Source organism: Gordionus sp. m RMFG-2023, chromosome 2, assembly GCF_954871325.1.
Source record: "Gordionus sp. m RMFG-2023 chromosome 2, tfGorSpeb1-WG-v2, whole genome shotgun sequence".
Lineage (NCBI taxonomy): Eukaryota > Metazoa > Nematomorpha > Gordioida > Chordodea > Parachordodidae > Gordionus > Gordionus sp. m RMFG-2023.
In genome coordinates, this window is record NC_088776.1 from 29,827,434 (window position 1) to 29,851,075 (window position 23,642).

The 23,642-nt window shown below is 26.0% G+C and overlaps 1 protein-coding gene across 1 annotated transcript; it reads left to right on the top strand.

Annotated features, from left to right (window-relative positions):
* Positions 1-9,220: 9,220 nt before the first annotated feature.
* LOC135924819 (uncharacterized) lies at positions 9,221-14,224 on the top strand. The gene is made up of 5 exons (XM_065459941.1): positions 9,221-9,417; positions 9,923-9,986; positions 10,071-10,227; positions 13,959-13,996; positions 14,037-14,224. The coding sequence occupies exons 1-5, from the start codon at positions 9,353-9,355 to the stop codon at positions 14,073-14,075; spliced, it is 363 nt and encodes a 120-aa protein (XP_065316013.1). The 5' UTR covers positions 9,221-9,352; the 3' UTR covers positions 14,076-14,224.
* Positions 14,225-23,642: the final 9,418 nt, after the last annotated feature.

The following is a 23,642-nucleotide window of genomic DNA, read 5'->3' on the forward strand; positions in this document are numbered from 1 at the left end:
TTAATCGTAAATAAAACAAGTTTCACTTATATTAGGAACGAATTTAAATAAATTTAATCGACTCCGTAAAGTTGGCCGATCGATTGGAAGCACAACGATGAATCATATTTATTTTTTAGTGCTTGTTAGTGCTTCAATCCGTATAGTAGCCTAATTTAAGGGAAAAAAGTTATATGCAAAAATAAAAACTTGTGCCAACTTCTCGCTTAAAAGTCGATTGAAAGCACTAACGATGAAATATATATCATTCTTTAAGGCTTCCTTAGTATTGATTTGTAGCCGAATTTTAGAATAAAACGTTATTTGCGAAAAAATAAATAATAAATGGCGGAAAACAAAAGATATAGTAGTTATAAACATCCGGTTCCCCTATATTTAGTGCTTAAATTAAAATTTTATAATAAATTTGGCTAACCGCCATAAAATTTTAATACGCTAAAGAAATGTTTAAAGGCCAAACTGATCAGCAAAACAATGGAAGTACTAACGATGAAATTTATATCATTCTTTAGGGCTTCCTTAGATGAGGTTAGTGCATTAATCACTTTAGTAGCCTAATTTAACTATAAAAAGATATTTCCGAAAAAATAAACAATAGATGGCGGCCACCTAAAAAAATCTAGTAAATATAAACATCCGGTTTTCGCCAATATTTAGAGCTCAATAAAAATCCCGTAATTAATTTGGTTAACCGCTATATGAAAAAATTGTAATACGCTAAAGAAATGCTTAGAGGTCAAATTTTGACCTATGAAAGCACTAACGATGATTTATATCATTCTTTAGGGCTTCATTAGAAGAGGTTAGTGCTTTAATAACTATTGTAGCCAAATTTAAGAATAAAAAATTATTTGCGAAAAAATAAACAATATTTCCGTGGTTGGCCGAACGATTGGAAGCACTAATGATAAATCATGTTATTTTTTAATACTTGGTGCTTAAATCCATAAAATAATCGAATTTAAGAAGAAAAAAGTTACAAGCAAAAATAAAAACTTGTGTCAACTTCGCGCTTAAAAGTTGATTAAAAGCACTAACGAAATATATATCCTTTAGTGCTTCAATCACTTTTATAGACGAATTTAATAATAAAAAGTTATTTGCGAAAAATACAAAAATAAACAAATAATGGTGACGTGCCAAAACTAAAACTATAAAAGTACATCTTGTTTTGGCCAATATTTAGTGCTTAATTAATATATTTATATTCCGTTATTAATTTGTTAACCCCCTTTAAAAAATAAGGTTATAAGCTAAATAAAAATTATGACATCACAATTTAGGCTTTTACAATAAAAGGATAAGAAGCTATATAAAAATATAAAATCTATATTATTTATTTAAAAAAAAGGTAATAAAATACTAATGTAATAAAAAAAAAAGAGAGAGAAGGTGCATCTAGGTTATGGCACCATGGATTAATATACTATGTAACCTACAAATTTCCATTGAGAGGTAAAAACCTTATTGAGGGTCACCCGAAATTAAGAGCATCTTCGGTCGAGTGCCTTGAAAATTCCAATGCTCTAGGTCCAAAAGCACCGATTGTATCATAAACAATCGGGGTTAGAATAATGGGAATGGTAATATTTAATTTTTTCTTCAAATTTAATGATTTATTTTACTTAGTTATATTATATAAAATAAAATAATTTATATTACAATCAAATGTTGTAAATTGGAACCTGAAGATTTTGACACTAATATAATACTTTTTAGGGACATTTTACACTTGGTAAGCATTGAATTAGTTCCTTCAATATAAGATGTTACTGTAAAACTTTTATCATATTTGCCCATGGTAATGATAATTCATCTGATTTTGGATTTTCAGAATCAGATGATGAGAATTAAATAATAATATCCATGCTTATACTAACTATTAAATTAAAATATAAACAATAATGTTCAAATTAATAAACAATAATATTCAAATTAATAAACTATGTGTTAAAAAATTTAAAATGTGAAGCCGAATAAAAAATATAAATAAAACTTTTTTTAAAAAAAATTCGGAAATAATAAATTTTTCAATAAATAAAAATAAAAAGTATTAAAATGGAACGAACTGTAAATTCGAACGCGTTCGTCATAAAAAAGGAACACGTTCAAAGTTCGTCAAAAATAAAAGGAACACTGTTCATTATTTTTTTCAAAAAAACAAATTCGTTCACGATTTACAACACTACAAAAGTACCATAAATCATTTCGCGGTTATGATTTAAGAAACCTGTATATGGGTAAATTAATATTCAATATGTTGTTTTCCTTTAAATAAATGCATTCGCATTATATATTAAGTCGCAGGAATGCACTCGTGATAATTACTTCGGGCAAACACATTCGCGATCAAAATTTTCTAAAATGTATTCGCGGTTATGCGATATTGTTTTCGGTATAAACTTTTCGCGATATTACCTGCGCTATAAAATTCCTTCACGATAAAAGCTTTGCTGAATTGATCTGATACGCCAAAATTAACCCCCGGTATTGATACAGCTTATGTAGAGGAAGTTGTAAAATTCGACTAAAGCGTTAAGTGACACATATTATCTGAAAAATCAATAAAATTGAGTCTAAGGAATTATAAGGAAATTACAGCCCGTCAAATCTTGAGAATTTGCAATACCCTATTATTGTAAGTATAAGTTTAGTTGATCAAATATGAATAAATTATTTTTTAAAACAACATTTATTTTATATATAATAAAATTAATCTATATTGATTTTATAAATACATTATCATACTAATTAATGATTCGATTTCCGCGGCAGTCTAGCTCTTATTCATATTCATTATTATCATTTTCTTTATAATATTTTTTAATCAATTTTCTTGTTGTCGAGATCTTCAATCAATTTCTGTTTTATAACTATAATCAACCAATTTCTTTCTGAAGAAAAAGTAGAAACAAGAATTATTAATAAAATGCCACTTCCATTAACCACTAACCTGAAGCCGGAATCTGATCTTTCTTATGAAAGTTATTGCTTTCCACATAATTTATGTTACTTTTAGGTTAATGATGCTTACTACCAAGTGAATGTATGGAAATATTTTAAATACCAACCTAATTTGCTAAATACCGACCAAAATTTATTAAAATGTAATAAGACCCTTATTATTTAATATATTAATACGGAATCACGTGATCGAGTCCGGCCTCCTATATATTATCCCCCCCCCCCCAAGGATGGAACCACCAAGTTAGATTAAGAAAAAAAATGACCATTCCAAGTTGCCTACTAGGCTATAGAGGCTTTCCAATAATCAAGATTTTTCATATATATATATATTATAAATATATTTCGTAGTGCCTATCCAAATGAAAAATGAACAAAATTTAAATTTGACAGGTAGTACCTTAAGGTAGTAAGCATCATTAACCTTACTTTTACTTCTAATATTGATATCATTTGAAATATTTTGATATATTTTTTAGAGTATTTGGCCTGGTCAAATACTCCAGTCAATTAACTGAATTTGATCGGTCAATCGACCGACTTGCCAACCCTGGTTTATATATAATGATATTTTCATAAAAATTTGGTCCAAGGGATGAAACCTTGGATTTATTAGCAAACACGACAACATCATATATGAATGAAATTCCCCCATGTCTAAATAAATTGTAATTAAAAAAATCAAAATCAGCCTTTATTATTCAAATAAATCTCAAAATATATAATAAAAATAAACATTTTACAAAAAACAACAATTTAATACACATCATTTATCCCCAGTCGATCTGGTTTCCATCGTATCCTTTTGGGATATGTATCTTGACTTGTTTCTTCCTCTCTCTCCTTTGAATTCATTTCATTGTTATTTTTTATTACATACTCTTTGTTTACTATCTCTTCGGTTTTCTCTTCTACTTCAGTACTCTCTTCTTTCGTATTCTTCAATTAATACATTTTCGGTTCTTTTCATTGGTCCGTATGACGTATGTGTACTCGTATTACCCGCTATACTTAATTCATAACGCTGTGGTTCGAGCATGCCTTTAATAATGGCTTCTTCCCATTTTTTTTCTTTATTATTGTAAAGGCGCGACCTAATTTTTTCATTTAACTGAAATTTTTTTCTCCTTTTTGTTTCCCCGTTCGAAAATTTGATCTAACAATCCTCTAGGTTTAAATTTTAGTAGTATTTCAGCGGGACTTTGTTCAGTTTCTGTTCCTGGTGTATTTCTGTAATTGTAGAGAAAAATAGCTAGGCTGGTTTCTAAATCCCTCTCGTTTCTTTTATTCATACTCTGTTTAAAAGTTTGAACTAAACGTTCGGCCATGCCGTTTGTCTGAGGATGGTAAGGACTTCCGTGCACTAATTGAATTCCGTTTTTTTCACAAAAATCATTGAAATCATTTCTGCTGAATTGGGGCCCGTTATCAGAAACGATTATTTTGGGAAATCCGAATCTTGCAAAAATATTTCTTAATGTGTCTAGTGCTAGTCATGGGAACATAGGCGTAGTCGGGGGGGGGGGGGATATTTCTCCCCCTTCCCCCCTTCAAAACTTTATCACTTTTTGTAAATATCATTTTTAGCTAAAAATATCCCCCTTAGTCTTCCCCCAACTTCCTGACCCTCAAATATGCATGCATATATCTTAAATAATAATGTAAAAGAAAGAATGTAAAAGTTGATATTTTTTTATAAAACTATTAATCATAATTTATAGATTTTTGGGAAAATAAATTTATAAATATGTAAAATGAACCAAAAATGTTTTTTAATAAATGGAATATAAGCCAAAGATAAGTCTTAAGACAGAAGTGAAATGTATTAAAATTATTAATAATAGATCCATAAAATTACTAAATAATATAATATATCAAATATAATTTTTTATAAAGTGAGTAATTTTAATTTATTTATTTTAATAAAAGTAAAATATAATTATAAAACTATAGATAAAATTAAATCATAAATTAAAAAAATATTAAAGCACAATACAAACAACTGAATATTATATGTCGTAGATTTACAGTATATCTAATTATCAAATGACAATCAAGTAATTTTTACAAATATAGCGAATTATATATTTTACAGAAAACTATAAAATATTGATAAGGACATCAGAAAATATCTTTTAAAGACATTGTGGGATGAATAATATAAAGATTAAATTTAAATATCATTTTTATCTAAAATAAATAGATGGCGTTAAATAATTAAATGCAAGAGCATATATTAGTAAAATTTGTTAAATTATTAACTGTAATATATTCTCTAACTGTCAAATATGTCTGTAAAAGTGGAATTTTACCTATTATTTTATAACTAACTCTATATAATAGAGGAAAATCAACTATATGTCTACTTACTTTTTATAAATAAATTTCTTATAATTGTTTGGAATAAATTATTACCATGCTTTTATATTAAGGTATATACAATACAAGTAATTTATTATATTTTTATTTTATATAAATTAATAAAAATATATTTCATATTTGTTCCAGGCTTATTTTTTTTGTTAAAATTTGTAAAAATATTTTATGACTATATATAGACTAAAGTAACACGGCCGAAGGCCTAGAGAAAACGGACCGAAGACCAGCCTAAAGGGGGGTCTGGGGGCAAAGCCCCCAGTAATTTTTTAATCCCCCCCCTTATGAAAACCTCGCTACGCCTATGCATGGGAACTACTTCTGACCAGCGACTGCTAGCATCTATCACTACCAACCAATAATGATTTTGAAATGGTCCAGCATAATCAATATGTACTCGGTGCCATACTTTTGGTGGTTTTGGCCAATTTTGAATTGCTGTCTTTTTAGGCATATCGTGTTGTTCCTAGCATTCTCTACATTTTTCGACCCAGGTTTCTATATCTTGGTTTATATTAGGCCACCACGCTAGTGTTGTTAAAACGCCGCGAGTCGCGACCCCGACCCAAAGCTCGGGTCGTTTTATTCGACTCCGACTCAATGTTTGGGTCGTTTTTTTCGACTTCGACCCGAGTTCAAGCCGAAATAAACGACTTCGACCCAAAATATGGGTCGTTTTTTTCGACTCCGACCCAAGTCCAAGCCGAAAAAAACGACCTCGACCCAAAATATGGGTCGTTTTTTACGACTCCGACTCAAAATTTGGGTCGTATTTTTCGACTCAAATTTGAAATTTGGGTCGTATTTTTCGACTTAAACTTGAAGTTTGGGTCATATTTTTCGACTCAAACTTGAAGTTTGGGTCGTATTTTTCGACTAAAACTTGAAGTTTGGGTCGTATTTTTCGACTAAAACTTGAAGTTTGGGTCGTATTTTTCGACTAAAACTTGAAGTTTGGGTCGTATTTTTCGACTAAAACTTGAAGTTTGGGTCGTATTTTTCGTCTCAAACTTGAAGTTTGGGTCGTATTTTTCGACTCCAACTCAAAGTTTGGGTCGTTTTTCTGACTCAGACTCAAACATCGGGTCGTTTTATTCAATCCGACTCAAAATATGGATCTTTCTTTTTAAAGACGACTTAAAGTTAGGGTTGCTTTTTTTCACCCTTAACCCAATATCTAGATCATTTTTTTTGACCAAAAGTCAAATAACATTTAGTATATATTAATATTATAGGCGGGAAAGTTACTTAAAACTTCTTTAAATTATAATGCTCTGGATTAACTATTCATCATAGTTATTTTTTAAAATTTTTAAGTGAAGATGCACCATAGAAAAGAGCCATTTGTTATGATGGTTATTTTTGAACTTTTTTAAATGAAATAGATGAAAATATATATTCTAAACATAAATTTAAAATTTGTGAGGATGTATCATAGATAGGTGACAATTGTCATAATCGTTATTTTTAAACTTTTTTCAAATTTTTAAAGCAAATAGCTAAAAATATATATTCTAAACATGTTAAATTTAAAATTTGTGAGGATGTATCATAGATAGGTGACAATAGTCATAATCGCTATTTTTGAACTTTTTCAAATTTTTTTAAAGGAAATAGCTAAAAATATATATTCTAAACATGTTAAATTAAAAATTCAGTGAGGATGTATCATAGATAGGTGACAATTGTCATAATCGTTATTTTTGAACTTTTTTCAATTTTTTTAAAGGAAATAGCTAAAAATATATATTCTAAACATGTTAAATTAAAAATTCAGTGAGGATGTATCATATATAGGTGACAATTGTCATAATCGCTATTTTTGAATTTTTTCAAATTTTTTTAAAGGAAATATCTAAAAATATATATTCTAAACATGTTAAATTAAAAATTCAGTGAGGATGTATCATATATAGGTGACAATTGTCATAATCGCTATTTTTGAACTTTTTCAAATTTTTTTAAAGGAAATATCTAAAAATATATATTCTAAACATGTTAAATTAAAAATTCAGTGAGGATGTATCATAGATAGGTGACAATTGTCATAATCGCTATTTTTGAATTTTTTCAAATTTTTTTAAAGGAAATAGCTAAAAATATATATTCTAAACATGTTAAATTAAAAATTCAGTGATGATGTATCATATATAGGTGACAATTGTCATAATCGCTATTTTTGAATTTTTTCAAATTTTTTTAAAGGAAATAGCTAAAAATATATATTCTAAACATGTTAAATTAAAAATTCAGTGAGGAAGTATCATATATAGGTGACAATTGTCATAATCGCTATTTTTGAACTTTTTCAAATTTTTTTAAAGGAAATAGCTAAAAATATATATTCTAAACATGTTAAATTAAAAATTCAGTGAGGATGTATCATAGATAGGTGACAATTGTCATAATCGCTATTTTTGAATTTTTTCAAATTTTTTTAAAGGAAATAGCTAAAAATATATATTCTAAACATGTTAAATTAAAAATTCAGTGATGATGTATCATATATAGGTGACAATTGTCATAATCGCTATTTTTGAATTTTTTTAAATTTTTTTAAAGGAAATAGCTAAAAATATATATTCTAAACATGTTAAATTAAAAATTCAGTGAGGAAGTATCATATATAGGTGACAATTGTCATAATCGCTATTTTTGAACTTTTTCAAATTTTTTTAAAGGAAATAGCTAAAAATATATATTCTAAACATGTTAAATTAAAAATTCAGTGAGGATGTATCATAGATAGGTGACAATTGTCATAATCGTTATTTTTGAACTTTTTCAAATTTTTTTAAAGGAAATAGCTAAAAATATATATTCTAAACATGTTAAATTAAAAATTCAGTGAGGATGTATCATAGATAGGTGACAATTGTCATAATCGTTATTTTTGAACTTTTCTCAATTATTTTAAAGGAAATAGCTAAAAATATATATCCTAAACATGTTAAATTAAAACATCAGTGAGGATGTATCATAGATAAGGGACAAAAAATGGTTATTATATATACGAGTAGTAAGGTACATAATATTTTTAAGTGATAAAATGAGATGCTAATATATTTCTTGTAATTTTAATTTATAATAAAATTCTTAAATCTTTGAAGTTACTAGTTAGGATAAAAGTTACTTGGCACATCATACAATGATATTTATACCTTGTTTTTTTTTTCGAGAATAAATTTTATGCGATATCTCATGAAGGAAATTACATACCATTGTACAGAGAAATAACTTTGTATATATTATCTGCACCAATATCTTTTATATCAATCTCTATCGGTGACATTTTAAATTATATTGGAAACTAGATTGTGTAGATTTCTAAATATTAATTTAAAGGATTAAGATTTTAGAATTAATTATAAATATATCTTAATAATTTTTATATTGCATTTATTATTTAAAATCTCTCGTTTTAAGCCTATTTAGCAAGAAAAATATTGACTAATCCTGAAATTACGATAATAGATATCTATACCTTTATATAATCTATGAGAAAAATTGCTCTCATAATATTCTTCTTAATAAAATAGTGAATAATTAACGCCTGAAAAAAAGTATAGCGCTTTATAACATGGTTCAAAGTTAATCCCAGTATCAATTTTAATGTGTAATTTTTCTCAAGTGTTCAAAATTCTAAATCTTAATATCAAAAACTATTTTAGTTATCAATTTAAAGTCAAATAATATTAAAACACTAATATTCTACAGTATTCATAAAAAACAACAGCCTGAAATAAGAATACTAAGCTCAAAACATCTTAAATATTTGATACATTTATAGTTTAAATATTTTTATTTAAATTATATATATTTATTAATGTACAAAAAATTTAATTTAACAATATATATAGATATAAAAATTATGTATAAAATTTATTATTCATGATATTGATATCCCATGAATTTAAACATAAACACTGTTTAAGTGTTTCGGAGGCCATGCGATTTCTTTTCTTTGTTACGGTGTCCACCCCTCTTGAGAAGACACGCTCGCTCTCAACGGATGTATTGCTGCGACAAAAAATCTTTAGCCATCATGCAAAGGTACGGAAAACGCTCAGAATTAAAGTACGACTTAAAAAAACTCGACTTAACACTACATTTATGAAAAATATAGCTCGCCTAAATTATTAAATTATATTTAAAAAAATTCATATTTTAATTGAAAAATGCATCCGGAATCGCAAATACTTATTTAAAAAATTTATTGTTTTATTAGTTTAAAAATTCCATATGGAAGTGAAGTGACTATTTAAATTCTAAAATTATAAAAGATATTTTATTTTACTTTTAGTGGTGCCAGCTAGACGGCAAATTTGTTGAGATTTTTTCTTTTCTTCATTGTTAGGGATAGGGATATGATTAATAATCATTTTTTTTAACTTTCCAAATTTTTTTTAACTTTCCAAATTTTTTTTTATTATTTTTAGGGGTATAAATCTAAATTTTTTTATTTTATTCATTTTTTGTTTTTAAAATTATAATTTAATATTATTAACATAAATTTTATTAATAAAAGTTGTCCAATTTAAATCATTTCTTAAATATTATTTTTATATAAAACTTTTCTTAGTGTGATGTCACAAAGTTCAAGTTCTACGCCATCAAGGTCAACTCAAGATGATAGAGAAAATCAAGTAAATCAATAACCATAAACCTTTATGATATTATTTCGATTTTATGCAATTATAACCTTTATTTTAATATATTTATAATTTTAGTTGGAGCCTTTTTCGGATTCACTAATAGAACAGGATTTAAATTCTTCTGCGATTAATAGTAGTTTCAATATTAAATCAAATTATAATTATAGTCCAAATAAATCACACAAAAAATGCAATCATTGCGAAAAAATATATCGTTCCACTACCGCTACAAGTTTAATAAATTTTTGTTTTTATATAGTTACATTAAATTAAATTTTCAAATTTAAAAAGAAATTATTCCTTATGATGGCAGTAATGTTTTTTAATATTTAAAAAAACATAAAATATTTCGGGGTTTTTAGGATTTTAATGTTGGTCTAGAATTGTTTTGTTTTCCTCCAGTTTTTAAATATTTTTAAGCTAAAAGTGGATAATAACTTATTTATTTTCAATATATAAAAAAATAAAAACTAAATTAAAAAAATTTTAATTTTTATGACGGTACAGCTCTGTCAATTTTGCGATATTTGCTTATAAAGATTTAATTATTACTTCATAATGGCCTATTTTATCTTATTTAAGTGCTAAATTTACCTATCTTTTTATTTTTTACTCTAATTTTTTATTATTTTAAACCTAATTAAAATATAGAAAATATATTCAATATATAAACCTGGCTATATTTTTCAAAAAAGGTAATAATTTATACTTAATATTAATTATTTAGAATATTAAGTTAGGTTACTATTTTTTTGGAGGGGCTCATTATTATGTTGTTCAAACGTCGCGACCCCGACCCAGAGTTTGGGTCGTTTTTTTGACTCGGACTTCTTTTTATATTGAATGTTATTTTTTTAAATGTTTTTTATGTTATTTTTTTTTGATATATTATTGTTCTTTTGTAGTGTTGTTAAATGGCTCGTTTTAAGCCGATTTTTAAAAACGGCTAACTCAATATTTCGTCCAGAAAAATATTACTTAAGCCTCAAGATTTTGCTCATAGAAGGAACAAAGGTCTAGGCTTATATTATCGAAATCTCGAGACTTAGACAATATTTTTCTGGCTAAAATATTGAGTTAGCCGTTTTAAAAAATCGGCTCAAAATGAGCCGTTTAACAACACTATTCTTTTGTGATTGGTTAATTTATTTTATTTTTAAAATAATATACATATATTTTTTTATTTAGGATATTTTTAAATAATATTTTTATAAATTTTATATCAATATAAATACAGTTCTATTTATAATAAATTTTTATAGCTAATAATAGGTATTACAAATATTTAATTTACAATATACGGCTAGCCCGGCCCGGATTTTTTTAAAATATATTATATTTATAATAGATTTTTAGCTAATAAAAGCGATTTAAAATATTTAATTTGATATATATGGCCGGCCCTGTTCGGATATTTTTTTATAAATAATTTTAGGCCCAGCCCGGTGGTATATATAAAAAAATTAAAATACGATCTAGCCCTCTGATATATTTTATTTATTAATTTCTGATTGTAACTTAGCTTATTAACAACAAAATAGGTATTAATTCTTAGTATTATTTAATACTTCTTTGTAGGGTCATTGTCAAATCAATCACTTTTCGGCCGACCCCTTTCGATTTCTTAAAAATGGCCAAATTAGGATTTTAGCAAAATAATAAGTAAGCCTCGAGATTTGGTAAAATAAAAACCTATCTGTCATCTATAAAATCTCCATGATTACATAATATTATTCAGGTCTTTTTAAAAATCGATCAAATCGGGCTTAACATTAATGATAGGCAATATATCAGTATTAAAATTTTTATTAGTTAGTGCATTATGCATCAACATTCAAATGTTTGAATAATCGAAAGGAGGCAGGGTTTAGAATATAGTTTCTTTTGATTTATTTAATAATATATATGTCGTATTGGGGAATCATGTGGGATTCGGAATCCCAACGTGGGGATTCAAGATCTTGAATCCCCACGTTTTATTCGGGATCTTTTTTTTTAAATATTTTTAAAAAAAATATTTAAAAAATATTCCGAATCCCCATGCTCTTTTTTGCGGCTGGCACCATATAATTAAAAAACCAAAATAAGGGATTTAATAAGAGAATTTTTAAAAAAAGTAAATAGTATAAAATTAAGAAATATAATGAATGAAAAGGGATGAGGTTAAGGCTTTTTTGTTTTAAAAAATATATTTACAAAAAATCCGAATTATTGCAACATTTAAGCAGGGACCCGAACCGTTATTTATAACGGTTCAGTTTGGTTACGGTTCAGTATATAAAAAATTATAATAGTTACGTTTTGGTTACGGTGCTTGAGAAGGAATTTATATAAAGGTTCCGTTCGGTTCAGCTAATTATAAAGGTTCATTACGGTTAGAAATTTTTTTTTATTGAAGCAACACCATCTTTTAATTTATTTTTATTATAAGCATTTATGAATTATATATAAAAAAAATATATAAGATTCAAAATAACTCATTTTTAAATATTTATTTGAACATATAAGCTATATATTTTCAAGTATAAATAGATTCCTTTTTGTTCGTAGTGACGATAACACAAAAAGCCCTTTCTACAGAAATTTGTGTTGCTGGAACCTCCTGGTTCAGATATTTATAACAAAAATAAATTTTTTTTAAAAAAATATTTAAGGGGATTCGGAATCTTTTTTTAAAAAAAACAATTAAATTATATTTTCACCAGAAAATTTTATTTTTTAGAGATAATTAATATTGTATTACTTTTATGCTTTAAATCATTAAATACTCGAAGGCAATATTTTGTTTCACGCCCGAAAATTCACGGTGTTTTTAAATATTTCAAAACTTTAATGCTATAATTTTTTCACTTTATTGAATTTATTTTATTTATTTCTTTAATTCCATAATCCATAATAACAAAAAATAAATACATATTATAAATCCAAATTTTTACTTAGAAAAAGAAGAATGTCTATTTTTTTTATTTCAATTGTGTACGCCTTTCCTCTAATAGGCGATTGGCTACAGAAAAATAGCCTTTCACTAGAAACAGAATTTGCCTGGGCTGACAAAATTTTACCCTCTAATTTTCTCAAAAAAGGAAATAAATTTTCCTGCTTCCAAAACTTCTAAATATTGCCATTGTTATTTGTTTTATTTTTTAAAATTTTATTTTGATAATATTGATATTGTTATAATTTAAAAAAATATGATAAAACACTAAAATATTAAAACTATATAAAAATATGTAAAAAAAAAATATAAAAACTAAATAAAAATATATATTGGTCCTTAGCTTTTTTTAAAAAAAAACATTTTGATAATCTCAACTTAAAATTTGTTCGTTGTTATAAATAATTAAGTTTTAACAATCTCTAAATGAGTCTGACCTTATTTGTCTCAACCTAAAGATACATAGTATTTTTCCTTATTCATATTTGATATTTTAGAACGGCTAACTCAATATTACATCCAGAAAAATAAACCATTATAATTTTTTATATACTGAACCGTTATAAATGTTTGGATCCCTGCTTAAATGTTCAATGAAATGCCATATTGCATTGAATAATTGTTGCAATAATTCGGATTTTTTATAAATATATTTTTTAATATTTTCTAAAACAAAAATGTCTTAACCTCATCCCTTTTCATTCATTATATGCCTTAATTTTATACTATTTACTTTTTTTTAAATTCCCTTTTTAAATCCCTTATTTTGGCCTTTTAATTATGTGGTGCCAGCCGTAAAAAAGAGAAGAAAAAGTAATTATATTATTTTATTTTTTATTCATGGGGATTCGGAATATTTTTTAAATATTTTAATAAAAATATTTAAACAAAAAGATCCCGAATAAAACGTGGGGATTCAAGATCTTGAATCCCAACGTTGGGATTCCGAATCTCACATGATTCCATATCCCAAATACGACATATATAATATATATAATTTATTTAATAATATATATAATTTATTTTAGCCAATTTGCGCAAACATCTTCTAACCAAACATCCTGAAGTAATCAATGATTCGCCACCTTTGCCTGATTCTATTATAGGGGCAAGAAAACTTACAACAGACGATAATTTTCATTTAAATAAATTAATACTCAAATATATCATCAATGAAAATATTTCATTTAGAACGTATGATAGTAAAAATTTTAAAGACATCTTTACATATTTAAACAAAACCTCCAAAGTTTGGTGCAGGCAAACTGCTATGAAATATTTAAACAATATATATAACGAGGCTAAAACAAATATTATAAATTCCTTCCATAATTATAAAAATAAGATGGCAATAACAACAGACATATGGACCAGCAATAATTTAATAAGTTATTGCGCCATAACGGTCCATTATATAAATGATAAATGGAATATAACTAATGCCTTATTATCAATTACGGAATTTGCCCACCCTCACACGGGTGAAGATATTAAAGAATTATTATTATCAATAATGACAGAGTACAAAATAATAGATAAAATATCATCCATTACCCATGATAATGGATCGAACATGCTTTCGGCGGGAAAGCTCATAATTCCTTTAATTCGTGAGACATATAACCAAAATTTTAACACAATTAGATGTCTTGCCCACATTATTAATTTGATTGTACAAGAAGGACTGCCAACAATCTCAACAGATTTAGAAAAAGTTGAAATGTTGGTGAAAAAAATTCATAAAAGTCCTTCCTTGATGCAGGATTTTGTTGATATTTGTAATTGCAAAATTCCATTAGATGTGTCAACTAGGTGGAATTCAAAGTATCTCATGCTTAGTAAAATTAATAAGGTATTAATATTAATATTTAATTTTTTTACTGTTTGATTTATAGAATTTAGAAACTATTGTTAAAATGGGGAAAAGATGTATCAATGAAAATTTTTACATTAATACAGATGAGAGTAGAATGTTAAAAGATATAGAGGATTTTTTATATCCTTTTTATAAAATAACGTGCGAGATAAGTACGAATACATCTACAATAGGGATGTATGCACTATATTTAGATACGATTCAAATATTACTGGTAACAAGTATTGAAACCAGTAATAATAATGTTATAGTAGAATCGTCTAGATCTATGTTGGCTAAATGCCAAAAATATATCAATATTATGGACAATTTCGAAATATATGTGTGTAGTTTTCTTGATCCACGTATCAAGAAAACATTCATACCTTTATGGATAAACAAAGAATGTTATTATGAAAAATTGATTGCTTTATATGGTAAATACCGGTGTAATATATCGCCAGAAATATCAGAAAAAGACGATAATTGTGAAATGATGTCAATAACTATCTTAAATAGTCTGAGAAGGTATATATTTAATATTCTATAACTATTTTAAATTTTCTCAAAGTTGATATATTTAATTTTAATAATTTATTTTATATTTTTAGGAAAGCCTCGTTAGTTCCAATGGTGAACGAGATCGCCGAATACCTAGCTGATCCAGTAGTCTCAGCAACGACTACAGTGTTGGATTGGTGGAGCTGTAATTCTGAGCGTTTTCCGTACCTTTGCATGATGGCTAAAGATTTTTTGTCGCAGCAAAGTACATCCGTTGAGAGCGAGCGTGTCTTCTCAAGAGGGGTGGACACCGTAACAAAGAAAAGAAATCGCATGGCCTCCGAAACACTTAAACAGTGTTTATGTTTAAATTCATGGGATATCAATATCATGAATAATAAATTTTATACATAATTTTTATATCTATATATATTGTTAAATTAAATTTTTTGTACATTAATAAATATATATAATTTAAATAAAAATATTTAAACTATAAATGTATCAAATATTTAAGATGTTTTGAGCTTAGTATTCTTATTTCAGGCTGTTGTTTTTTATGAATACTGTAGAATATTAGTGTTTTAATATTATTTGACTTTAAATTGATAACTAAAATAGTTTTTGATATTAAGATTTAGAATTTTGAACACTTGAGAAAAATTACACATTAAAATTGATACTGGGATTAACTTTGAACCATGTTATAAAGCGCTATACTTTTTTTCAGGCGTTAATTATTCACTATTTTATTAAGAAGAATATTATGAGAGCAATTTTTCTCATAGATTATATAAAGGTATAGATATCTATTATCGTAATTTCAGGATTAGTTAATATTTTTCTTGCTAAATAGGCTTAAAACGAGAGATTTTAAATATTAAATGCATATAAAAATTATTAAGATATATTTATAATTAATTCTAAAATCTTAATCCTTTAAATTAATATTTAGAAATCTACACAATCTAGTTTCCAATATAATTTAAAATGTCATCGATAGAGATTGATATAAAAGATATTGGTGCAGATAATTTATACAAAGTTATTTCTCTGTACAATGATATGTAATTTCCTTCATGAGATATCGCATAAAATTTATTCTCGAAAAAAAAACAAGGTATAAATATCATTGTAAGATGTGCCAAGTAAATTTTATCCTAACTAGAAACTTCAAAGAGGAAATATTTTAATATCCTTAAACTTAAAAATATAATATGAATAAAACATAGATGAATTTATGTGATAGTTGATTTTCTGACCCAGTCTATGACAATAACATATTTAAGAATTTTTTTATAAATTAAAATTACAAGAAATATATTAGCATCTCATTTTATCACTCAAAAATTATTATGTACCTTACTACTCGTATATATAATAACATTTTTTGTCCCTTATCTATGATACATCCTCACTGATATTTTAATTTAACATGTTTAGGATATATATCTTTAGTTATTTGCTTTAAAAAAATTGGAAAAAGTTTAAAAATAACGATTATGACAATTGTCACGTATCTATGATACATCCTCACTTAATTTTTAATTTAACATGTTTAGAATATATATTTTTAGCTATTTTCTTTAAAAAATGTTAAAAATAGCGATTATGAAAATTGTCACCTATCTATGATACATCCTAACTTAATTTTTAATTTAACATGTTTAGAATATATATTTTTAGCTATTTTCTTTAAAAAATGTTAAAAATAGCGATTATGAAAATTGTCACCTATCTATGATACATCCTCTTAAATTTTTAATTTAACATGTTTAGAATATATATTTTTAGCTATTTCCTTTAAAAAAATTTGAAAAAGTTCAAAAATAGCGATTATGACAATTGTCACCTATATGATACATCCTCACTGAATTTTTAATTTAACATGTTTAGAATATATATTTTTAGCTATTTCCTTTAAAAAAATTTGAAATAATTCAAAAATAGCGATTATGACAATTGTCACCTATCTATGATACATCATCACTGAATTTTTAATTTAACATGTTTAAAATATATAATTTTAGCTATTTCCTTTAAAAAAATTTGAAAAAGTTCAAAAATAGCGATTATGACAATTGTCACCTATCTATGATATATCATCACTGAATTTTTAATTTAACATGTTTAGAATATATATTTTTAGATATTTCCTTTAAAAAAATTTGAAAAATTTCAAAAATAGCGATTATGACAATTGTCACCTATCTATGATACATCATCACTGAATTTTTAATTTAACATGTTTAAAATATATAATTTTAGCTATTTCATTTAAAAAAATTTGAAAAAGTTCAAAAATAGCGATTATGACAATTGTCACCTATCTATGATATATCTTCACTGAATTTTTAATTTAACATGTTTAGAATATATATTTTTAGATATTTCCTTTAAAAAAATTTGAAAAAGTTCAAAAATAGCGATTATGACAATTGTCACCTATATATGATACATCCTCACTGAATTTTTAATTTAACATGTTTAGAATATATATTTTTAGCTATTTCCTTTAAAAAAATTTGAAAAAATTCAAAAATAGCGATTATGACAATTGTCACCTATCTATGATACATCATCACTGAATTTTTAATTTAACATGTTTAAAATATATAATTTTAGCTATTTCCTTTAAAAAAATTTGAAAAAGTTCAAAAATAGCGATTATGACAATTGTCACCTATCTATGATACATCATCACTGAATTTTTATTTTACATGTTTAGAATATATAATTTTAGCTATTTCCTTTAAAAAAATTTGAAAAAGTTCAAAAATAGCGATTATGACAATTGTCACCTATCTATGATACATCATCACTGAATTTTTAATTTAACATGTTTAGTATATATATTTTCAGATATTTCCTTTAAAAAAAATTAAAAAAGTTCAAAAATAGCGATTATGACAATTGTCACCTATCTATGATATATCTTCACTGAATTTTTAATTTAACATGTTTAGAATATATATTTTTAGATATTTCCTTTAAAAAAATTTGAAAAAGTTCAAAAATAGCGATTATGACAATTGTCACCTATATATGATACATCCTCACTGAATTTTTAATTTAACATGTTTAGAATATATATTTTTAGCTATTTCCTTTAAAAAAATTTGAAAAAATTCAAAAATAGCGATTATGACAATTGTCACCTATCTATGATACATCATCACTGAATTTTTAATTTAACATGTTTAAAATATATAATTTTAGCTATTTCCTTTAAAAAAATTTGAAAAAGTTCAAAAATAGCGATTATGACAATTGTCACCTATCTATGATACATCATCACTGAATTTTTAATTTAACATGTTTAGAATATATATTTTTAGATATTTCCTTTAAAAAAATTTGAAAAATTTCAAAAATAGCGATTATGACAATTGTCACCTATCTATGATACATCATCACTGAATTTTTAATTTAACATGTTTAAAATATATAATTTTAGCTATTTCCTTTAAAAAAATTTGAAAAAGTTCAAAAATAGCGATTATGACAATTGTCACCTATCTATGATATATCTTCACTGAATTTTTAATTTAACATGTTTAGAATATATATTTTTAGATATTTCCTTTAAAAAAATTTGAAAAAGTTCAAAAATAGCGATTATGACAATTGTCACCTATATATGATACATCCTCACTGAATTTTTAATTTAACATGTTTAGAATATATATTTTTAGCTATTTCCTTTAAAAAAATTTGAAAAAATTCAAAAATAGCGATTATGACAATTGTCACCTATCTATGATACATCATCACTGAATTTTTAATTTAACATGTTTAAAATATATAATTTTAGCTATTTCCTTTAAAAAAATTTGAAAAAGTTCAAAAATAGCGATTATGACAATTGTCACCTATCTATGATACATCATCACTGAATTTTTAATTTAACATGTTTAGAATATATATTTTTAGATATTTCCTTTAAAAAAATTTGAAAAAGTTAAAAAATAACGATTATGACAATTGTCACCTATATATGATACATCCTCACTGAATTTTTAATTTAACATGTTTAGAATATATATTTTTAGCTATTTCCTTTAAAAAATTTTGAAAAAGTTCAAAATAAACGATTATGACAATTGTCACCTATATATGATACATCCTCACTGAATTTTTAATTTAACATGTTTAGAATATATATTTTTAGCTATTTCCTTTAAAAAAATTGAAAAAAGTTCAAAAATAACGATTATGACAATTGTCTATGATACATCCTCACTGAATTTTTAATTCAACATGTTTAGAATATATATTTTTAGCTATTTCCTTTAAAAAAATTTGAAAAAGTTCAAAAATAGCAATATCAATTGTCACCTATCTATGATACATCCTCACAAATTTTAAATTTAACATGTTTAGAATATATATTTTTAGCTATTTGCTTTAAAAATTTGAAAAAAGTTCAAAAATAACGATTATGACAATTGTCACCTATCTATGATACATCCTCACTGAATTTTTAATTCAACATGTTTAGAATATATATTTTTAGCAATTTGCTTTAAAAAAACTCAAAAAAGTTCAAAAATGGCGATTATGACAATTGTCACTTATCTATGGTACATCTTCACTGAAATTTTGATTTAACATGTCTACAATATATATTTTCATCTATTTCATTTAAAAAAGTTCAAAAATAAGCATCATAACAAATGGCTCTTTTCTATGGTGCATCTTCACTTAAAAATTTTAAAAAATAACTATGATGAATAGTTAATCCAGAGCATTATAATTTAAAGAAGCTTTAAGTAACTTTCCCGCCTATAATATTAATATATACTAAATGTTATTTGACTTTTGGTCAAAAAAAATGATCTAGATATTGGGTTAAGGGTGAAAAAAAGCAACCCTAACTTTAAGTCGTCTTTAAAAAGAAAGATCCATATTTTGAGTCGGATTGAATAAAACGACCCGATGTTTGAGTCTGAGTCAGAAAAACGACCCAAACTTTGAGTTGGAGTCGAAAAATACGACCCAAACTTCAAGTTTGAGTCGAAAAATACGACCCAAACTTCAAGTTTGAGTCGAAAAATACGACCCAAACTTCAAGTTTGAGTCGAAAAATACGACCCAAACTTCAAGTTTTAGTCGAAAAATACACCCAAACTTCAAGTTTTAGTCGAAAAATACGACCCAAACTTCAAGTTTGAGTCGAAAAATATGACCCAAACTTCAAGTTTGAGTCGAAAAATACGACCCAAATTTCAAGTTTGAGTCGAAAAATACAACCCAAATTTTGAGTCGGAGTCGTAAAAAACGACCCATATTTTGGGTCGAAGTCATTTTTTTCGGCTTGAACTCGGGTCGAAGTCGTAAAAAACGACCAAAACTTTGAGTTAGAGTCGAAAAAAACGACCCAAAATTTGGGTGAGCTGCGTTCGAGCCGACTCGGCTAAGCCGATTAACAACACTACACCACGCGTATTCCCGTGCTCTCATCTTCATTTTTATCATTTCGATATGTCCTTGATGAATCATGTCCAACACGTTGTTTCGATATTGTTGTGGTATTATCATTTTCGTTCTCCATAATAAACAATTGTTGTGGTATTATCATTTTCGTTCTCCATAATAAACAAGCTCTCTCAGTTGTAATTTCCTCTCTCCTTTGGCTATGCTCCTTTAAACATGCATCATAGTTTATTGGCCATCCATCTATTGTATATCTGTATACTTTAGAAAGTATATCATCTCGCATTGTTTCTCTTTCTTTCGCTTGCATTTAAAGGTGTTTCTCCCATCTGTATTTAATCTAGCGCTTCTTCTTTTGATATTGGAGTTCCCTTTAAGGGTAATATAGATAGCATGTCAGCATTTGCTATTTGTCTACTACTTTTGACTTCTATTTGATATTAATAACCGGCTAATAATAAAGCCCACCTTTGTATTCGGTCAGTTGATGTTTTGGGTATATCTTTTCTTGGATTAAATAAAACCATTAATGACTTGTGATCTGTTTGTAATGTGAATTTTTTTCCATATATAAATTCTTTGAATTTTGTAACCCCGAATATGATGGCAAGTGCTTCTCTTTCAATTTGGCTATAATTTTTTTCAGCTGCATTTAGTGTTCTTGAGGCGAATGCAATTGGTCTCTCCTTACCCCCTTCTATATGTGATATTACTGCCCCAATTCCTATAGATGATGCATGTTGCTAATATAATAGGTAATTTTGTATCATAATGTTGTAATATTGGAGTACTACATTTCTTGCTTTATTTTTTTATACGCATCTTTGCATTCATTAGTCCATATCCAAACAACTGCTTTTTCTTATAATTTGTATAATGGTTTGGCTTTGGCTGCAAAATTCGAAATAAATTTTGAATAGTATGTTGCTGATCATTAAAATATTTTTCTGGCATGCTTCAAATTTGTTGGTTCTGGTGCATTTTTTACTGCCTCAGTATTTTTTTCGGTAGTTCTAATTCCGTTTTTTGAACAATTGTGTCCTAAGTATTCGATATTTTGTTTGAAAAATTTACATTTTTCTATTTTTAGCTTGATTCCATTTTCATTTAGACATTTTAATACCTTTTTTAAATTTGTTTCGTGTTTCTCTCTATTTTTCCCGGTTATTATAATATTATCTAAATAACATGCTACTCCTTCAAAACCTTTTAAAAAATTCTCGATGGCTCGTTGAAATATTGCTGGAGAAGACGATATACCAAAAGGTAGTCTTATATATTTAAATAATCCTCTGTGCGTATTGATTACAAGATATTTTTGAGACTCTTCCTCAACTTTAATTTGAAAATAGGCATATGAGAGATACAATATTGAAAATTCCTCTCCTTTTCCCAAATTAGCTAATAAATTTTGGATTCTAGGTATTGGATATGAATCAAATTAATATTTTGATTTATAGTTCTTTTAAAATCCCCGCAAATTCTTAATGTTTTATCTTTCTTTTGAACAATTACTATGGGTGATGCATAAAGTGAATGATTAATTTTCTCTAGTACTACTATTTTTTGCAATCTTTCTAAATCTTCTTCAACTTTATCTTTTAATGCGTATGGTACGGGACGTGATTTACAGAAAATTGGTTTCTCGTTTTTCATATATATTTGTGCCATAATTCTTTGGTAAATGATTGAGGAAATTCATTTTGTATATTAATATTATTTATTTGTATGGTCTTTTCAGATAATTCAGTCATTTTGGGAAATTTAATTATCCAATTTCTTCCAATTAGATTTTTGGTATATCCTTTTGTAATTATGAGAGGTAGTTCTAATGTTCGCCATTTATATTATATTTTTACTACAGTTTGACATAATAGTGGTATATTGGTTCCTGTATAACTTTTATGTTTTAGCATGCAATTTGTTAATTCAGGATGATTAAGTTTATTTTTCCAATCTATTTCGTTAATTATAGTGACTCCAGCTCCAGTATCCAATTCCATTCTTATATCGCTGTTGTTTATTTTGACATCCACCCAAAATTCTGGATTATATTCGTTATTATTAATAAATTCATTATTTCTTTTCTACAGACTCGAGCAATGTGCCCAATTTTGTTGCATTTATAACAAGTGGCATTCTTGAAAAAACAATTTTCCCTTCTGTGGTTTCCGCCGCAGGAGTGGCATGGATTTGGTTTTTTGTAGCTCGCATTATAATTATTATATGATTTTAATTGTTTATCATTATCATTACTATTATATGATTTTGTTTGTTTATCATTAGCATTATTAACTTTTTTAATTTTATTTATATTATCATTATGTTCCTCTTATAAATGATCGATTTTAGTTTCATCATTGTATTAATTTTGTATTTTTTATTGCTGTTTCGCAGTAGCTATCTGAATAGCTTTATTTATGTCTATATCGTCTTCGGATAGTAATCTTTGTAAAATTTTTGGATTTTTTATTCCGAATATAAATTTATCTCTTAATGCAGTATTTAAATATTCCCCAAAATCACAAGTCGTTGCTAATTTTCTTAGATTTTGAATATAGTCTATTAGTTCTTCATCATTTTGTTGATTATATTGATAAAAATTATATCTCTCTACTATTATATTAGGTTTAGGATGAAAATGCTTGATTAAAATATTATGTATTTCTAATACCTCTTTGTTTCCTGGACTATCAGGTGCACATAAATTTACCAGTATTTTGTACGTATCACACCCTATTGTTGTTAATAACAGAGATTTTTCTTGTGATGATGTTAAACTTGGTTGGGTGTTTTTTAAATTCTTGAAATAAGTTGTACCAATCTTTGTAACACAGGTTTCAATCCGTTAGACTTTTTATAGACTGCGCCAATTATGTTATGTATTTTAATAGCAAACGAGTTTTTCTTATTCTTTTAT

Bases quoted from the DNA above. Each gene is read 5' to 3' on its own strand.
- LOC135924819 (XM_065459941.1), top strand. From the start codon at position 9,353: ATGTATTGCTGCGACAAAAAATCTTTAGCCATCATGCAAAGGTACGGA. The intron at 9,987-10,070 runs GTAAATCAATAA...TTATAATTTTAG, and splicing joins AAGATGATAGAGAAAATCAA to TTGGAGCCTTTTTCGGATTC. The intron at 13,997-14,036 runs GTAATCAATGAT...ATTCTATTATAG, and splicing joins TTCTAACCAAACATCCTGAA to GGGCAAGAAAACTTACAACA.